The sequence below is a fragment of the Mesoplodon mirus genome, assembly GCF_964341445.2.
Source record: "Mesoplodon mirus genome assembly, chromosome: 9".
NCBI lineage: Eukaryota > Metazoa > Chordata > Mammalia > Artiodactyla > Ziphiidae > Mesoplodon > Mesoplodon mirus.
This window is the reverse complement of record NC_138985.1, coordinates 18,584,767-18,602,116: the sequence shown is the minus strand read 5'-3', so window position 1 is coordinate 18,602,116 and position 17,350 is coordinate 18,584,767. Positions and strand designations below refer to the sequence as shown.

Below are 17,350 nucleotides of genomic sequence, written 5' to 3'. Positions count from 1 at the left end.
CATTAATTTATAAAATGAAAATAAGTACTTTTCTGTATAAAGCCAATTTCGGATTTTCTAAATGAGATTATTTGCTTTACTACTTCGCTAGTCATTAAAATCAGCAATCCTTCTTGATTAATTTGAAATCAACTCAAATGGCAAAGCAAAACACATTACATCAGATGCTGCCTACACTTTAAACATAGTTTAGCCAAAGCTGCTTTATTCAACGTTGTAGGAAAAAACCTGTCGAAACACATGTGATCATGTGCCTGGATGGGCCGTTGTGATGAGGGCAGAAGAGCATAATGGACGGGACATCGGGGATGGAGCTGTCAAACTTGGACTTGAATCCCAGCTCTGCTACAAGGAAACGAGGTAGGAAAATCCTGCATCTGTTAAATCCACGTCACTGGGCAGATGGGAAGATAAAATAATATATGTACAGCACTCAACCAGCATATGCCTAGAACATATGTGGTCAAAGCAAGCACTTCACAATTTGGAACCTTTAAAAATGGTAGCAAGTCAAAAAACAGCTTTTCTGCTTAACGGCATTAGATATCACCCTTTATTGTACCACAGAGAAAAGACATCTGAAAAAAAAGCATACAATTTTGAAAACCATTTATTTTGTGTGTGACATGGTTATTAAGAAGTCTGTATAAGGTTAGGATTCCAAAGAAAAGTGTTCTCACGAACACCTCCACGGCTCAGTTGTATGTCATGTAGCGCGGAGTAGCACTGAATTTGGCATAGGACTTGATGACCTTATTTACAGCTTCCAAGAAATCCTTCTCAGTAGCAATTTTTCGCCGTGCTCGGATGGCAAACATACCAGCTTCTGTGCAGACGCTTCTGATCTCAGCACCTTTCAAACAAAAAGAAAATAACAGGCTTAATTAAAGCAGCCCAAATAGACAGATCAGCAAATAGTAGCAAGACCTTTCTACCTACCAGTGCTATTTGGACACAGTCGCGCTAACAATTCAAATCTGATATCTCTTTCAACGCTCATTGAACGGGCATGAATCTTAAAAATGTGAGTCCGACCCTAAAAATAGGGGAGTTGACAAATATTAAAATGGAAAACAGCACAGGAAGAAAAAATTTCAAGAATCCCTTTTCTACAGTGAAATGATGTTCCCACCTCTAGATCAGGTAAGCTAAACTCAATCTTCCTGTCCAGTCTCCCGGGCCTCATCAGCGCTGGGTCCAGAGTGTCAGGTCTGTTTGTGGCCATCAGAACTTTAATGTTGCCTCGAGGATCAAACCCATCCAGCTGATTGATCAGTTCCAACATGGTCCTCTGCACTTCATTGTCACCCCCAGCACCATCGTCAAAACGAGCCCCTGAGAAGACAGGAGGAAAGACACTCTTCACACCTACTCAGAGCAGCACTCTGCTCAGTAAATCTCAGTTCAGAGCACACCCTCCAGCCCAAGGGAACTTCTCAGTTTTAAGCAAATCCTGTAAGAACAGCCTGATTTACACAAAACTAACGAGAAAAGGACTCATAGGTTGATTTAACATAGGTTCCTTTAAAGTATTTTTTAAATCCTCTTTAAGGATTTTGGTTTAAGTCACTCAAGAACACCCCCATTCAACACAATATACACCTGGACTAGGCAAAAGAATACATGCAAAGTTTAGCTCTATAATGGTATTTGAGTATACGTAAGAAAATGCCATACTCTTCTAAATTTCTCAAAACTGTCCTTAAAAATATGGCTAAATCCATAATACAGTAGAACTGTAACAGCTTACTATCACACTGATTTGGATATATTAGAATACTCTAGGTTAATGTCAATACTCTTCATTTCAACCAAAATAGCACAAGAAGAGGCCTCCATATACATTTTTTCATTTTAAAATTGTATAGATACATACTCTTGTATTAATGCATTACATACATTATAAAATAAAAAATAGAAATTAAAAAAATGAGATTAAAATTAAATATGAAGAAAAGTACCAGTATTTTCTTCCTTCACCCTAATACTGTTTTATACAAAATCCATTTTGGAAGCCACAGTTTCAGAGCATCCTGACATCATAAGGCTTATTCCAATGATACTACAAAAATGACTTCAGGGTCACAACACTGCATCTACAGACTGTGGTCAAATTATGGCCCTTGAACATTACCTACAGAATGTCCAAAGCCCACAACATCCATCCAGTCTAAAAGCAAGACTTTAGGTATCCTAACCACAGTCCCCAAACAGTGTTACAGCATCCGCTATATTTTTTAAGAATTTTTTTGTCACTGAGTTCATTAAATAACAACTGTCTGGTAATACGACACTTCTGCAGCTAATAGGAACTATTACTCTTATAGACTGTAACAATAGCCAAGGCCTATAGAACAGTATAGAGTTTTCCAAGTCAATCACATTTATGACTGACTTCAAACCTCTCAAAAACCCATGAAATAAACAAGGCTGGAATTATCATTTCTTTTATAAAAGGAGCAAACTGGCGCTCAGAGGTAGTTAAAATAACTTGTCTAGATTGCACAGCTAATACTGTATTTCATCAAATCTATGAAGCCAATTATGTTATTTTATGTACACTTTATGAAAAACTACCACCAATTAAATTATGCCCCAGTGCTTTCTGATCCGATTAAGTGAAGCTGTATCCCAAGTTAGGAGTTGCTAAAGTGAAAATATGTGCCCTAGGAAAGAAACTGGGAAAGTTCAAAGATAAAGACTTTGAGAAATACCAATGCTATATAATGCTGCTTCTGTCCTTTATGGTGTGGCCCTAAAGTTTATTAGATCCGTGACTCTGATGTGCTAAAGCTCATAAAAGAGTTGGAATTAAAATTCTGTACAAGATTAATGTATCAGGGGAACTTTACACATACTACTACAGAATTCTCACGAAACCCAGCTGTAAAGTTCTCTGAGATACCATTCATACCTCCAATAGCATCAATTTCATCAAAGAAGATAAGGCAGGCTTTCTTTGTTCTGGCCATTTCAAAGAGCTCCCGAACCATTCGAGCCCCCTGATGAAAACAAGTGTTCATTCAGAGTTGGTTTTAAAATTTTTTAAAAATATAATAAGTTATACTTCAAACTTTTTAATATTCCTAACAGTTATTCTCAACCATTATTACCTAAAGCTTTTTCAGAAAGACTGAAGTTTGTTACCTATCCCATCAAATTAATCTTACTAGCTTTAAAACAATATTAAGTAATTTCTTGATTCTGTACCTATTAAATAGCCAATAACTTTAAGACCTGAAGAGGTCAAATTAACACGATTAAATAAAATAAAGGCACCATTTCAATCAATAAAACTTGAGGAAACAAAAGCATTTGATCCATCACTTGGCATTTCTGATCAATGAATTTGATTTGTAGGTTTTGATAAGGGAATAAAAGTATATCTCAACTCATGCAGATCCTTTTTCTAATTCTCATTGTAAACATACTAATCATTAATGTTTCAGATATAATATATTCAGCCCTAGACTTACTCTCTAATGAAAAAAATGTGTGTGTGTGTACATACATGTGTGTACATACACCCACGCACATACACATAGACAATCTCTGTTCTCTTTCTCAGAATAACATAAAACACTGCCCCTGAAGTGAATACACTTTCGAATGCATTCACTGGGCATTACTGGGTTATTGATCTTACAAACCGAATCTGTAGAAAATGTCACCCTTCTGAGTAGGGAGCATACTGATTAAAAAAGTTAAGCAGTTTACTTCCAAATGACCACACGGGAATGCTGGTGGCTTCTGGGCTTCTGACCTACTAACTACAATCCATCAATCAAAACATTTCAAGTCTCAATCTTCAATGTGGAATTCCCATTTTAATTTCATCTATGCTTTATAAATCTTTCACAGAGCTACATATTCTTTGATTATTATCAATTTACTTTACCTCACCGACGTACTTCTGTACAAGTTCAGATCCAATAACTCGAATGAAGCAAGCATCAGTCCTATTAGCAACTGCCCGAGCACAGAGTGTCTTGCCTGTACCCGGTGGACCAAAGAGCAGCACACCCTTAGGAGGCTCAATGCCAAGGTTAACAAACCTCTCTGGCTGTGATGGAGACACGATTTTTACACTTATCAATTCTCTATAATAAAAACAAGACTACTTCTACATCAATATATTTAAATCAAAGTTATTCAGTCCACAATTTATATACTTGATCTAAATAAGAATTTTACTTATGAATTAGACATAAGATCTAAACTAGACTCATATTAATACACAAGGCTGAATGGCTTTTAAAGGTATTTCTATTATCCAGGGTTAACAAAACATTTTTTCCCCTAATTTTAAAAAACGACAGTGTTTAAAGAACAAAAGTATGATCTCATATTTAATATTCTAGTTTTGTCCATTATCCCCCCAGGCTTAATTTGATTCAATTAAAGCCCATTTCTTCTTGATAGCATTAAAACACATTGTTTCTTCTACAATAACCTACGCTAAAGGTTACGCCTCACCCTCCCTTGTCACTCTAAGTAGCAGACTCTTCTGTGTTTGAATAGGCTTGACGACTCCATCCTTTTACTTTCTCTTCTGGAACTTTTACCGGTTCTCCACACCTTTACCCTCCACCCCATCGAAAATTTTCAATTAGGAAAACATAAAATTTTAAAACTAATATATAGGCATAATTTTAGTGCACAGTACACAAAAGGCTCTCACATCTTTGTACAAAGAAATTTAAAAGGCAACAGACTCGACCACTTACATGAAGTAGTGGGGTTTCAACTACTTCTCGAAGTTTCTCAATCTGTTCCTTACAGCCACCCACGTCACTGTATGTAACATCAGGTTTTTCCTCCACCTAAGAGAGGGATGAAAATGTACAACATAGAGCCACACACTTTTGCATACTAATCCAATTGTTCTATCCAGTACAGCAGACCCAATACCCTAAAAGAAAAATCAGATTTATAGCAAGTAAGAATTTTAATAAAAATGGAATACACTGCCCAGTGTCCCAGACCCACTTGCTATATTACTTGTTATGACACTAAGTGAGAGACAAACTACTAAAATAAAGACCGATAAAAGACTTTCTCATCTGAAAAATTGTTTTAAAAATTTTGGCAACTCTTCAATACATACCCACGTATTAGTATTTTATTAGTTAAAAGTTTCAACGTTTTTTTGAGATGGATGCAATTAGTCATGCCATTCCTTTTCCCTCATGGTTTCTTACCTGCATCATGGTAACTGTTGGGTCAATCTTAGGAGGCAGTGGAATGTGAATCTGATACTTATTTCTGTCCACACTAAGGAGGTAAAAAAGAGCCTCACCAATACATTCAAAAAATTTACTGAGTGAATTATCATGTGTTCTATATACATTATTTACATTAACTCACTTAATCCTCATAACCATCCTAGAGCAAGTGTTTCCTCCACCTACACCGTATTACCTTAAACAGACTGGCAAACTCAATTCTACAATTCTATACTTAGTCTGATCATGACATTTGAGGCCATAAAAGGCCAAGTGGGGGTGGGGAGGTCAGGAAACAGATGCAGCAGCAGCAAGGCTGTCCAACTGCAGCCCTCTCCTAGGTTACCCCAGTATTCCATGGCAGCCGGTTCACCCATTCAAAAGCAAGCCAAGGGTGTGAACGTGACATGGCATCTTCAGTGAAAGACGAGTATTTACGGCAAATAGAAATCTTACCCGACTCTCATCCCTTCTTCAATGTCAGTAGGTGCAACCTGATCACTGAGGTCCACCACAAACTTGGCAAACTGCTTCACATTGATAATGTACTTCGGGTCCTCCGAATCAGCATTGATTATCTTTGTGCATCTAACATGGCAAAAGGCTTGATTAGAGTAAGGAACCTGAACCACTAATAATGAATTCAAGTAACTAGATTCTCCCCTGGGTATGCAGTACACTAATAAGCAGGTGTAAACTAGAACTGCAGAAACTGGGCCACCGTTAAGGATCCTTCTCTACAGAATATGCGCAATCCCAAGGGTCTGCTCAACTTTAGCCAAGCCATAAAAATTTCAAAAGATACATTCCCCTGGAAAATTAAACCCAAATATTTCATCATTAAGAAGTTCTCTTTACCAAGGGGGGAAAGTGGCGGGGAGGCGGGATGGTGGTGTGATGAATTGGGAGATTGGGATTAACATATATACAGTAATATGTATAAAATAGACAACTAATAAGAACCTGCTGTATAAAAAAATAAAATTAAAAAAAATGCTCAACTACAAAAAAAGTTCTTTTTTGATTTTCATAACTATATGGCTTTATTAGTATTTATTAGTATTAGCTCTATATCTTCAGGTATTCTCCTTTTTATTTTTCCTATAAAAAGACAGTCATCTTGTCTTACGTCAAGTAATAAATATGTTCATTCTTTCCTGAGTTTATACTTCAAATCCATTATTACTGTTGCTGTTTTTAACTTAAATATATTCCTTTCCTGTGGGTTGTGGTGAAGGCGAATCTGAAACCCCACATACATCACAGTAGAAGGTAGTCTACTGCCTATTTTCTATACTACCTCCCTACAGAAGAAACCCAAAAACAAAAAACAGAACTCATATTGGAAAGAGCTTATATCATAAGCTGTAGCAACAAATACAGGGAAATACAAAATAGTCTCTGGCGTGTGCATATAGGTAGAGCTAAGAGTAAGGTAAAGAATTCTTTGTCCTTGCAGCATAAATTGTGGACAGGACTCCATTTTCTGTTATTGGAAAAGGTCCACCAGGGAAGTAGAATTTTATACATAGAAAGTATCTATCACTACTTTATCTGACAGACCCTGCCAACACTGTTGCACAGATAGGGATTTTTTTAATTCTCAGCTGAAAAAGTATACATACAGGGACCTCAACTTGCAGAACGTTAAATAAGGACCTTTGAAAACCTGCTCATCCTTGAAAGCAAAGAGAACACTGGCAAAAACATTCAAAATCAACATTTTTCAGAACTCAAACTATGGGTTTGTAACAATCCAAAGAATGTTTATTCAGAAAAAAAGAAAAGGGCTGAATCCTGGTAAGAACAGCGAGCATTCTGCGTTTAAATTCACCTTCATCCCATAGCCCTCTCCCCAGCTCTGCACAAGACTTGAAAGCCAACAGCCTCACAGCCATGGTAGATGTGAAAACAAGCAGCCTTCCTGGGGGAAGGCAGGGACAAAGAACTGGAGCTCCCCAAAAGCCCAACCCCAGAGAACTATTTGACCTGTCTGGCAGCTAGCTGGAAAGCTTCATTCTCAGGACTTGCTTTTATTTGACCGGACTCAGAGCTCACTGTCTACACACCCCCTACCCACAGGACATTTACTGGAAACAATCGGTGGCAACTGTTTAACATCAACTGTCTGAGGTGGCATTTACCAGTTGGGGCTAACAAGAGGCTGACCAAAAAACTTCAAAGAAAAAACAGCAAGGAACAGCAACAGTAACAAACCCTGGGGAAAGTGGAAATCTGAGTTCCAGAACTGACATTAATTAAAATGTCCAGTTTCTATCAAAAAATTATGAGACACAAAAAGAAATAAAATATGGCCCATACATAGGGAAAAAAGTCCATAGAAACTGTCCTTGAGAAAGCCTAGATATTGGTCTTACTAAACAAAAACTTTCAGCAGTGTCATAAATATTTTTTTAAAAACCAAAGGAAACCATGTCTAAAGAATTAATGGGAGGTATGAGAACAACGTCTCATCAGAGAGTATCAACGAAGAGAGAAATTAGACTAGAATATAATTTGGCTATTAAAAAAAATGTTCTGATACAAGCTACAACATGAATGAAGCTTAAAACACTATGCTAAGCTAAAGAAGCCAGAAAAAGGTCATGCCTTGTATGATTACATTTATATGAAATGTCCAGGAGAGGCAAATCCATAGAGACAGGAAGTAGGTGAGTGGTTGCCAGGGGCCAGTGAGAGAGGGGAATAGGGAGAGTTAATAAGTACGGGGTTTCTTTTGGAGGTGATGAAAATGTTCTCGAGAGTAAAACAAAGCGTCAAGAAATGCTGGGGCAAGGGGTAGGGTGGTGGTAACTTCACTGAAAATGAGAGTGTGGAGGTGAGAGGGGAAGGGTGATTAAACATAAGTGAACCTGCCACTGACATTCCCTAGCCCTCTATCTCCACTGTTCTTCCAAAATATTGGAGATTGGAGACAACATGAGACTGAAGACAACTTCTCTGGGAAAAGTGACCATCCAAATGAAAAGGTCTAAAGATAATGACCCTGAAGGCTCCCCAACTAAACATTCAACCGTATAAGCTACAGTGAAGCCTGAGATGGACATGCCTCACTATTGAATCTAGAGCTTCTAACAGCTTTTTGGTCTCCCACTAAACAAAAGCACAAAGTAAGATTACCAGACATCGAACATAAAAGACAGACACCAAGCAAGCAAAGAGGAAAAAAGCATCTTAGAGGAAACAGAAACCTTCCAGTTATCCTTAACTTCCTTAGAGGTAACAGCATATTACAACCATGATATGAGAACAGGACAACACAACATACACACTGAAAGAAAGAAAAGCTCTTGGAAATTAAAAACCTAAGTGAGAGGGAAGAAAATCAATACACAGACTCAAAGTTAAGAAAATCTAACAAAAAAGTAGAACAAAAACAAAGAAAAGCAGGAGAGAAAGATTAGCATTTCCAGGAGGTCCAATATCCCTGTAACAGTAGTCCAGAACAGAGGGCAAAGAAACTATTTACAAATAAATAGCTTCAAGAAAATGTGCACACTGAAGGACATGAGAGCCCAGCACCACAGCTGAAAACACACCAACACCAAGGCAGGAAGCCATGGAATTTCAGAACACTGAGAACAAGGGAAGACCCTACAACGTTCAGAGGAAGAACAGGTCACATATATAGGACTGGGAATCGGAATGGCTTCAGACTAACACCGGCAGGCAGAGGACAATGTAACAATGCCTTCAAAATTCTGAAGAAGAATTTTCTATCAGCCAAGATATTTCCAGACATATGTGGTCTCAGATGGTACCTCCCAAATGACCCTTTCAGGAAGCTACCAGAGAATACAGGCCACCTAATGAGGGTGTAAATAAATCAGAAAGAGAAACTCGTGATACACGAGCAACAGGAGAGAGTCAAAGGGAACCTCCAGGGTAAGAAGTCACAGGATGCTCGTGATTCAGCAGGCGTTCAGGCAACCAGTCCAAACTGAAGCAGGTCAGAAAGTGCTGGGAAAGGCCTGCTCGGGAAGATGAACCTGAGAGAATACCTGATGCAGCTGATGCCCCTGAGGTACACATGAGAAAACCTGATGGACCTAAGGCATCTGAAGAATAACTGAGATGATCGGGAAAACCCAGGGGGCGGGGGGTTGAGTTAGTAATATACATAGACAACAAGGCAAATGAAAAAACAAGACAGTTAGGGCAAGGAAAACAAAAAGTGGCAGAAAAAAGGAAAAGTAATCACAGTTTACTAACGGCTCTTTGCGAACAGGGTTTACTTAGCCATAATTATGAAAACACTAAATACGGATCTAACCAAAATTTTAATATAATTACATTAGGAGGCCGTAAGGATGAGAAGCGCATGTCTTTGGGATGAAGGTAGAGGAAACAAAGCAAAACAAAATCCTCATCTTTCATGGTGGGAAAGCCAATAAACACCACCTGAAACTAAAAAAATCAAGAAGTGATCTACAATATACAAAACTTGACACTATCCATTAGAGATAGAAAGGCAGGAACCAAAATAACCACCTAAAAATTTTGAAAATAGGTGTCTCTAGTAAAGAGGAATTAGGAAAAACTTTTGTTATAGAACTATTTAACTCTTTGAAACCATGATAAAACTAAAAAGCAAATAAATGAAAGCATGGAAAGACAAAAAGGAAAGGAGGATAAGACGAAAGAAAAATAACCTGTGACTGTAGTAAAGAGGCAGAATTAAAACAACACTTTCAGTAATTAGAATAAAACACAGGAGAACATGTTTATAATCTTGGACTGTGCTAGCCTTTCTAAGCAACATGAAAACCCAAAAGGTATAATGAAAAAGCTAATATATTTTATTTACCTCCTAAAAAGTTAAAACAGTACAACAAAAAGTACTGAGAAGTTAAAAGTCAAGTGAGAGACTGAGAAAAAATATTTGTAACATATTTAAGAAAAGATTAATATGTACAATATATGAAGCATTCCTAAAAATTAACAAGAAACAATCCAATGGAACAAAACATGAATGGTCAAAAAATACAAATGTTTAATAAGTATAAGAAGTAGCTATCATACTACTAATCAGCATGATACAAATTAAAGTGAATTGTTTTTTTTTTAATTTTTTTGCTCAAATGGCAAAAGTGTAAAAATCAATAATCACATATCTTACATTGATCAGGCAAATAGGCATTTCCCTCAAAACCTTTGGGTAAGAGTGTAGACTGAAGCGAAAGAGAGGCATGGACATATATACACTACCAAACGTAAGGTAGATAGACAGTGGGAAGCAGCCGCATAGCACAGGGAGATCGGCCCGGAGATCAGCTCGGCCCGGAGATCAGCTCGGTGCTTTGTGACCGCCTGGAGGGGTGGGATAGGGAGGGTGGGAGGGAGGGAGACGCAAGAGGGAAGGGATGTGGGAACAGTTGTATATGTATGACTGATTCACTTTGTTATAAAGCAGAAACTAATAAAAAAAAGAAAGAAAAAAAAAAAAGAGTGTAGACTGGCCAAACCACTTTTGTTTTCACACATTTTCAAAATGGTAAATGCCTCTGCCCCCATAATTCCACTTATAGTAAGCTATACTATAGAAATGTATGCACATATGTAGAGAAATATTTAACATGCGTATTCAGTCCAGCAATGGTATCATAACAGAAATTGCAAACAACCCAACACCTATAGAATATTATGTAATTTTTAAAAAACAAGAGAAACAAGAAATAAAAAAGGTACATTTGGGCTTCCCTGGTGGCACAGTGGTTAAGAATCCACCTGCCAATGCAGGGGACATGGGTTTAAGCCCTGGTCCGGGAAGATCCCACATGCTGAGGAGCAACTAACCCCATGTGCCACAACTACTGAGCCTGCGCTCTAAAGCCCACGAGCCACAACTACTGAAGCCCGTGTGCTGCAACTACTGAAGCCCGTACGCCTAGAGGCCGTGCTCCACAACGAGAAGCAACTGCAGTGAGAAGCCCACGCGCCGCAATGAAGAGTAGCCCCCACTCACCACAACTAGAGAAAGCCTGCGCACAGCAATGAAGACCCAGCGCAGCCAAAAATAAAAAATAAAAAAATAAAACAATAAAAAGTACATCTATAACAAAGACAATGAAAGATTTCTAAAATATGTAGTTATATCTAAAAAGAAAACAGGATGTTTCTTTGTATGTAAATATATACGTGAAGATGCACTGGACGATTAAGAGGACCAAAGGATTTTCAGTAGTTAGATGGGAAAGAAGGGTTTCATAGTTTGCTCTGTATCTTCCTGTATCATTTGAATCTTTTACATGATTATGTCTTCACCTATTTCTTAAATAACTGTCTAAAGTATAAAGTTTTAACCCCAGATACTTCTGGAGAAAGCTGCATTTACTTGGAATATGGCATAAAAATTCTTTACGAACTATTACATTATACCCAAGGCTTGAAAAAGTACCTGAAAGTACAGATAAAAATAAATTTCCACAGAGCACTATGCATACCTTGCAACCTGCAAAGGCTGTTCACTCTGGAGTGTCTGCTTATCGGCAGCCAAATCCCAGAGTGCTGGTGGGGCCAGGCCAGTGTCAGACTCTTTAATACCTACGTAAAGAAAGATTACAAAATTCACTGGACTGTAACGCAAGCTTTCTCACCCCAGCACCGCTACCATCCTGGACTGAATAATTTGCTGTGGGGGGCATCCTGTGCATTCCAGGATGGTTAGGAGCGTCCCCGGCCTCTAGCCACTAGTCACTAGCACCACCTCCCCCTTAAGTTGGGAGAATCAACAATGAGTCTAGATGCTGCCGAATGTCCTAGGGGGATGACCCCAGTTGAAAACCATGGCCCTAAAGTAGTCACAGGCCAAAAATGTGATGCGATGCCATATTTGACATTTTTTTGTGCAAGTCAAATACTATCAATATAAAACTTCACCACTCAAGTTCCCAAAAAGAAAAGTTTCTGACTACTAGGCCATAGCCTGCTTACTTCAAGCAGTACCATTTGAGATCATATTTTTATTCAATAAGAAATTTTGACTTGTTTATTATAGTCAACTGAACTTGGCTTTGACCAACAGAAACAATACTTGCTTAAAGGATGATGTTTCTTAATTGCTTAAGCATTAAACTTTCTTGTAAAAGGTAATGAAAAGAGATTATTAAATGAGATCCAATTTCTTAACAGATAGGAAGGATAATAATTTTCTTAAATCTGTGATTCATGGAAGAGTGACATTGGTATTTCAGCTCCTTTGATACAATCAAACCATTACCCATAAAGAGGAGAGACAGAAATAAAAACTATACATACCCGTGAGCTCATTAATTTTCTTGAGAAGTTGTTGAATGTCATCTTCAACCTGTTTGATTTGCCTAGAGTAAGTGCTCTGACCCTAGGAGATAAAGGTCAGTTTAATTAGAATATCGATACCGACAATGTATTAAACTATAAACAAAAACTTTTAACAGTTACACTTGTAATAGCTATTATTGTCCTAAAGCTTGTGAAATGAGGTAGAGGGAGGGAATCTATCATTTTCAGAACTATTCCTGAACCAATATATTCCCCTAAACAGGCAACACACCGTTATGCAAGGTAACAAATGAAAATCATGCCTAAAATTCAAGTCTATTTCTATGCATTAAAACTTACCATTTCAGACCTAATTCATTTTCATACATTTTAAATATAATAAATATTTCTAAATATAGTAAATTATTTCAAATATCTTTCAATATAGTACCGCACTTTAATTACAAATAGTACAGAGATAATGTATAAGCTTAGACACACTGAGTATTTACTCTCTGATCTATTCTAAATAGAAACTGTAGGTAGATAGCTTTTTATCAGTGAAGATTAAACAGCTGGACAGTCTCTTCCAACTATTCTGGAAGGCCAATACCAACAAGAGTCCTTATTTCAACACAAAACATCTATATTTTGTAGACATTGAAAGGACTTACATAAGTTTTCAGCAAGGCAATATCCCCCTCATCCAGAGCTAAAAGAAAAGAGATAATACATGAATTCAAACAAAAGAAACTAGAGCTTACAATTCTTTTCTGTTCAATTCAGATTGCATTGAGTGAGAAAAACTGTGAAAAGTTGTAATGATATAAACACAACCATCAAATAGTTCCTGGACTCAAGGAACTTTTATCTAACTGGGTGAAGGCAGATTTTAAAAAGTACATAACATAACTTCAAAGTGATATGACATAACAAGAACACGGAGCCCAAAGAACAGACTTTGAGATTCAAAACGACCTGAGCACTAGTCCTAGCAAGATCATGCATTTGCTAAGTAACCATGGAAAAACCATTTAAGTTCTCTGAGCATCAGTCTTCTCGCCTGGAAAAATGTTAGCCTCAGTGTTGCTCTAAAGATCAAGTAAGACATGGATGAAGAAGCACAGAAAAATGCTACACACATTAGTCATAAGTGTATCCAAGGGATAAATTTGTTAATATGTTTATAGAATTATAACTTACCCAGAGAAATACCCAGATGAAATGTTACATCTCTGTGACTAAATTTTACACTAGGTGACTGAGTACCTCTTTCAAGGGAAAAGAGTGAGATGAAAGTGGAGAGGAAATGCTCCTTCTCTGAGGGGTGGGTGGATATTAAGGAGAGGGTGCTAGGAGAGGCTGAAGTTGTTTAGGAAGGAAAGACAACAAAAATCCACCATAAGAATGTTTTAAAATAGCCTATAAGGAACAAAAGAAAACAGCATAAAGATGAGGCTTTTACAAAAGGGGCTACTGGGAAGAAATCATGAACGAACGTGCTGCGGGGAAAGGGTCAAGTGGTATAGTCTCTAAGGAGAGTAACCCAGCAGTGTCTATAAAAATTACAACTTCATTTCTAAAATTTACCCTACAGCTTGTGTCTGTGCATGTAGTAAAGAGTTATATTAACAAGGTTATTCATTGGTCTACAATGTCCATCAATAATGATTATTACTGAACACCCAATCATTTGGGATACTATACAGACCACACTGACTCTACATAATGATATGAACATATATCATTAAGATTTTTAAATGTACAGCATGTTACATTTATGTAAAAAATATATATATACAAACAAACTTGCTTGAATGTACACATAAAATGCCTAGAAAGATGAGGCAAAACGGCAACATCAGTTGCCTCCGTGGATAAGAGGTGGCCGGGGTCAAGGATGAGACACTTTTCCATTTATCTTTTCCTTTCGTGTTTTGAATCATGTGAATGAATTATCTAGTCAAAGGAATGTTTTTTAAAAAAGAAAATTATGTCTCAGGATCCTGGCTATACAGTGATAAGAGCAAGCTGTCACTTGAGGGGGAGGAAGGGCAGCAAAGAGGGTCCAGGCGACCAAGCACCGCCAGGCGGGGAACTTTTCAAGGCCTGCAAGGCCAAGCGTGGCGCGTGACTCCTTCAAGACCTGAGAGCTGAATGTGAATAAAAATTTCGATCAGCGGGAGATGAACACAGGACGCGGGGCTGGTAGAGGGAGACGGAGAGGACAGGCCGGTCAACCCGGCTGCCGCACCAGACTCAAATCACTAGCGGCACAAAAGCGACAGAGCGCCGAGCAGGAATCAACACCCCCCACCCCGATCCCGGACCCCGGGCCAAGACTGGTCCTGCCCCGGCCCGGAGCTCCTGCCTACGTCAACTGACCTCGTATGGGCTTGTCTTCCTTCTCCTCTTCTTTGGTTTTCCGCTGATCTGCACCGAGGTAATCCGGCATTTTAGGAGATCCAAGGACCTCAGCTTGCTGGTTGATTACACAGCACCTTCCTCGCTTCCGGTGGCGCCCCCGCCTTTCCCTTCCTCACCGGAAGTAAAGCCGGCTCCGCGGGCCCTTTTGCCCCAGAAACGGGCGGAAGAACGCCACGGAGGACACGCGCTGCGGCGGGAGAGCAGCGGAGGGGAGTGAGAAGGTTTCGCTGTTAGGAGGGAACGTCGTTCTCCCTTAGCCCCTCACCGTGGCGAGTTCCCTGAGCAAGAGAGTGCAAGATCAACTCAGGCCCACGTCGCTGAGTGTAAATCCTGCTTTAGTCATTTAAACTTTGTACTCTTGGGTAACTTCTTTAATCCCTGTGCTTTAATTTCCCCCTTGACCTCACAGCATTGTGGATGCATTAAATAGCAATGTTTGTAAAGTACCTGGCTTATTCGATACGTAATGAGTAGTGACTAGATTTATACATAGAGTGAAGGTAAATAGAAGTTGTTCACTAATTTGACATTAACAAGGGATGAGGAGGTAAACGGTTTCCATGTTTGACACTGCGGCCAAAGAGCGGTACCGTCTTCAGATACAGGAGAGCCAGAGAAGAGAGCAGGTTTTGAAAGAAATGAATTCGGGAGATGAGGAATGGAAGAGAGCAGTTAGACAATTGTAGAAGTTAGAAATGGGAAAAAAAAAAAAAAAAAGCCTAACCTTTCTGTACCCAGTCAGCAGTGAAAAGGCAACCTACAGAATGAGAGAAAATATTTGTAAATCATATATCTTATAAGGGGCTAATATCCAGAATATATAAAAACTAAAACTCGGGAATTCCCTGGCGGTCCAGAGTTTAGAACTCAGAGCTTTCACTGCAGGGGCCCAGGTTCAGTCCCTGGATGGGGAGCTAAGTTCCCACAAGCCTGTGGAGCCGCCAAGAAAGAAAGAACTAAAACTCAATAACAAAACACAACCCAATTTTTTAACTGGACAATGTACTTGAATGGACATCTCTCACAAGAAGTTATACAAATGGTCAAGAAGCACATGGAAAGACACTCAGCTTCACTAGGCCCTGGGGAAATGCACATCAAAACCATGAAATACCACCTCATACTTGTTAGAATGGCTATTATCAAAAAAAAAAAAAAAGTGTTGGTGAGGACGTGGAGAAAATGGAAACGTTGTGTACTGCTGGTGGAAATGTAAAATGGTGCAACCACTGAGGAAAACAGTATGGCAGTACCTCAAAAAATTAAAAATAGAATTATCAAATAACCCAGCAATTCCAGTTCTGGGTATATACACACAAGAATTGAAAGCAGGGTCTCAAAGAGAAATTTGTACCTCCATGTTCATAGCAACATTATTCACTATAGCCGAAAGGTGGAAGCAACCCAGTCAACAGATGAATGGATAAATAAAATGCACATACAATGGAATATTAAAAAGAAGAATTCTGGCACATACTGCAATTGTGAGGACATTATGCTAAGGGAATAAGTCAGTGACAAGAAGACAAATAGTGTATGATTCCACTTATATGAGGTACCTATAGTAGTCAAATTCACAGAGATAGAAAGTTCAACGATGGTTGCTAGGGACTGAGGGGCGGTGGAAACGGGGAGGTGTTTAACGCATGTAAGAGTTTCAGTTTTGCAAGATGAAAAGAGTTCTGGATATTGGTTGCACAACAGAGTGAATGTACTTAGCACTACTGAACTGCACAGTTTCAAGTGGTTACGATGAGAATTTTATGTGTATTTTACCACAATTAAAAAAAATAACCTTCATGCTCTTAGAGGTTATGGTGAGAATAATTGGGATAGGTGTGAGAAAAAATTATTAAGAAAGTGGAGTCAGGTTACCTTGAGCCTTAGAGCTTGTTTTAACAGTGGCTACAGGTCAGGAAGAGTTTTAGGGTGGGATAATTAGCTTAGTTTTTGAAATGTCAGTTTTGAAGTAACAATTTTGTCATGCAGCAGATACACAGGGAAATTCAATGTATTTAACAGTGAAAATGTAATTCCTAGATAATAATTTACTAATTTCTGGTTCTCTTTGCAGAAGAGTGGCACATCAATTCTTCTCTTTTGCACAACCTATTCCAGATAACTGTGTATGGGGTGGAGGATGGGAGGTGGAGTCTGTGAATTTCCACCCACTGATTTCTTTTTGCTAATTCTTGCATTTGACCTCAGTCCTAGAAGGAATCATACAGCAGAAGTATAATTAATTTTATTAAACAATTAAACATTAAACAGTAGAGTCCTGTAATTGGGAATATCTTGAAAGAAAACTTCATGCTGCTAGAGCAGGGTAAAATGATTGCTGGCCTTGGATTAGAATCTAATACTACAGAGGGGTTTCTTCTGCAAATGATATGGGTATTAAATGCGATAGCCCAGGTAAATTAGTAATAGCACAAACG

General features: G+C 38.5%; 1 protein-coding gene across 1 annotated transcript; it reads right to left on the bottom strand.

Moving 5' to 3' along the window:
- Positions 1 to 535: 535 nt before the first annotated feature.
- Positions 536 to 15,031, bottom strand: PSMC2 (proteasome 26S subunit, ATPase 2). The gene is made up of 12 exons (XM_082631590.1): positions 14,871 to 15,031; positions 13,160 to 13,197; positions 12,504 to 12,585; positions 11,690 to 11,789; positions 5,682 to 5,813; positions 5,202 to 5,274; positions 4,728 to 4,823; positions 3,899 to 4,063; positions 2,915 to 3,002; positions 1,133 to 1,335; positions 940 to 1,036; positions 536 to 853 (listed from the first exon to the last, which is right to left on the bottom strand). The coding sequence occupies exons 1-12, from the start codon at positions 14,938 to 14,940 to the stop codon at positions 696 to 698; spliced, it is 1,302 nt and encodes a 433-aa protein (XP_082487716.1). The 5' UTR covers positions 14,941 to 15,031; the 3' UTR covers positions 536 to 695.
- Between the last annotated feature and the right edge of the window lie 2,319 nt (positions 15,032 to 17,350).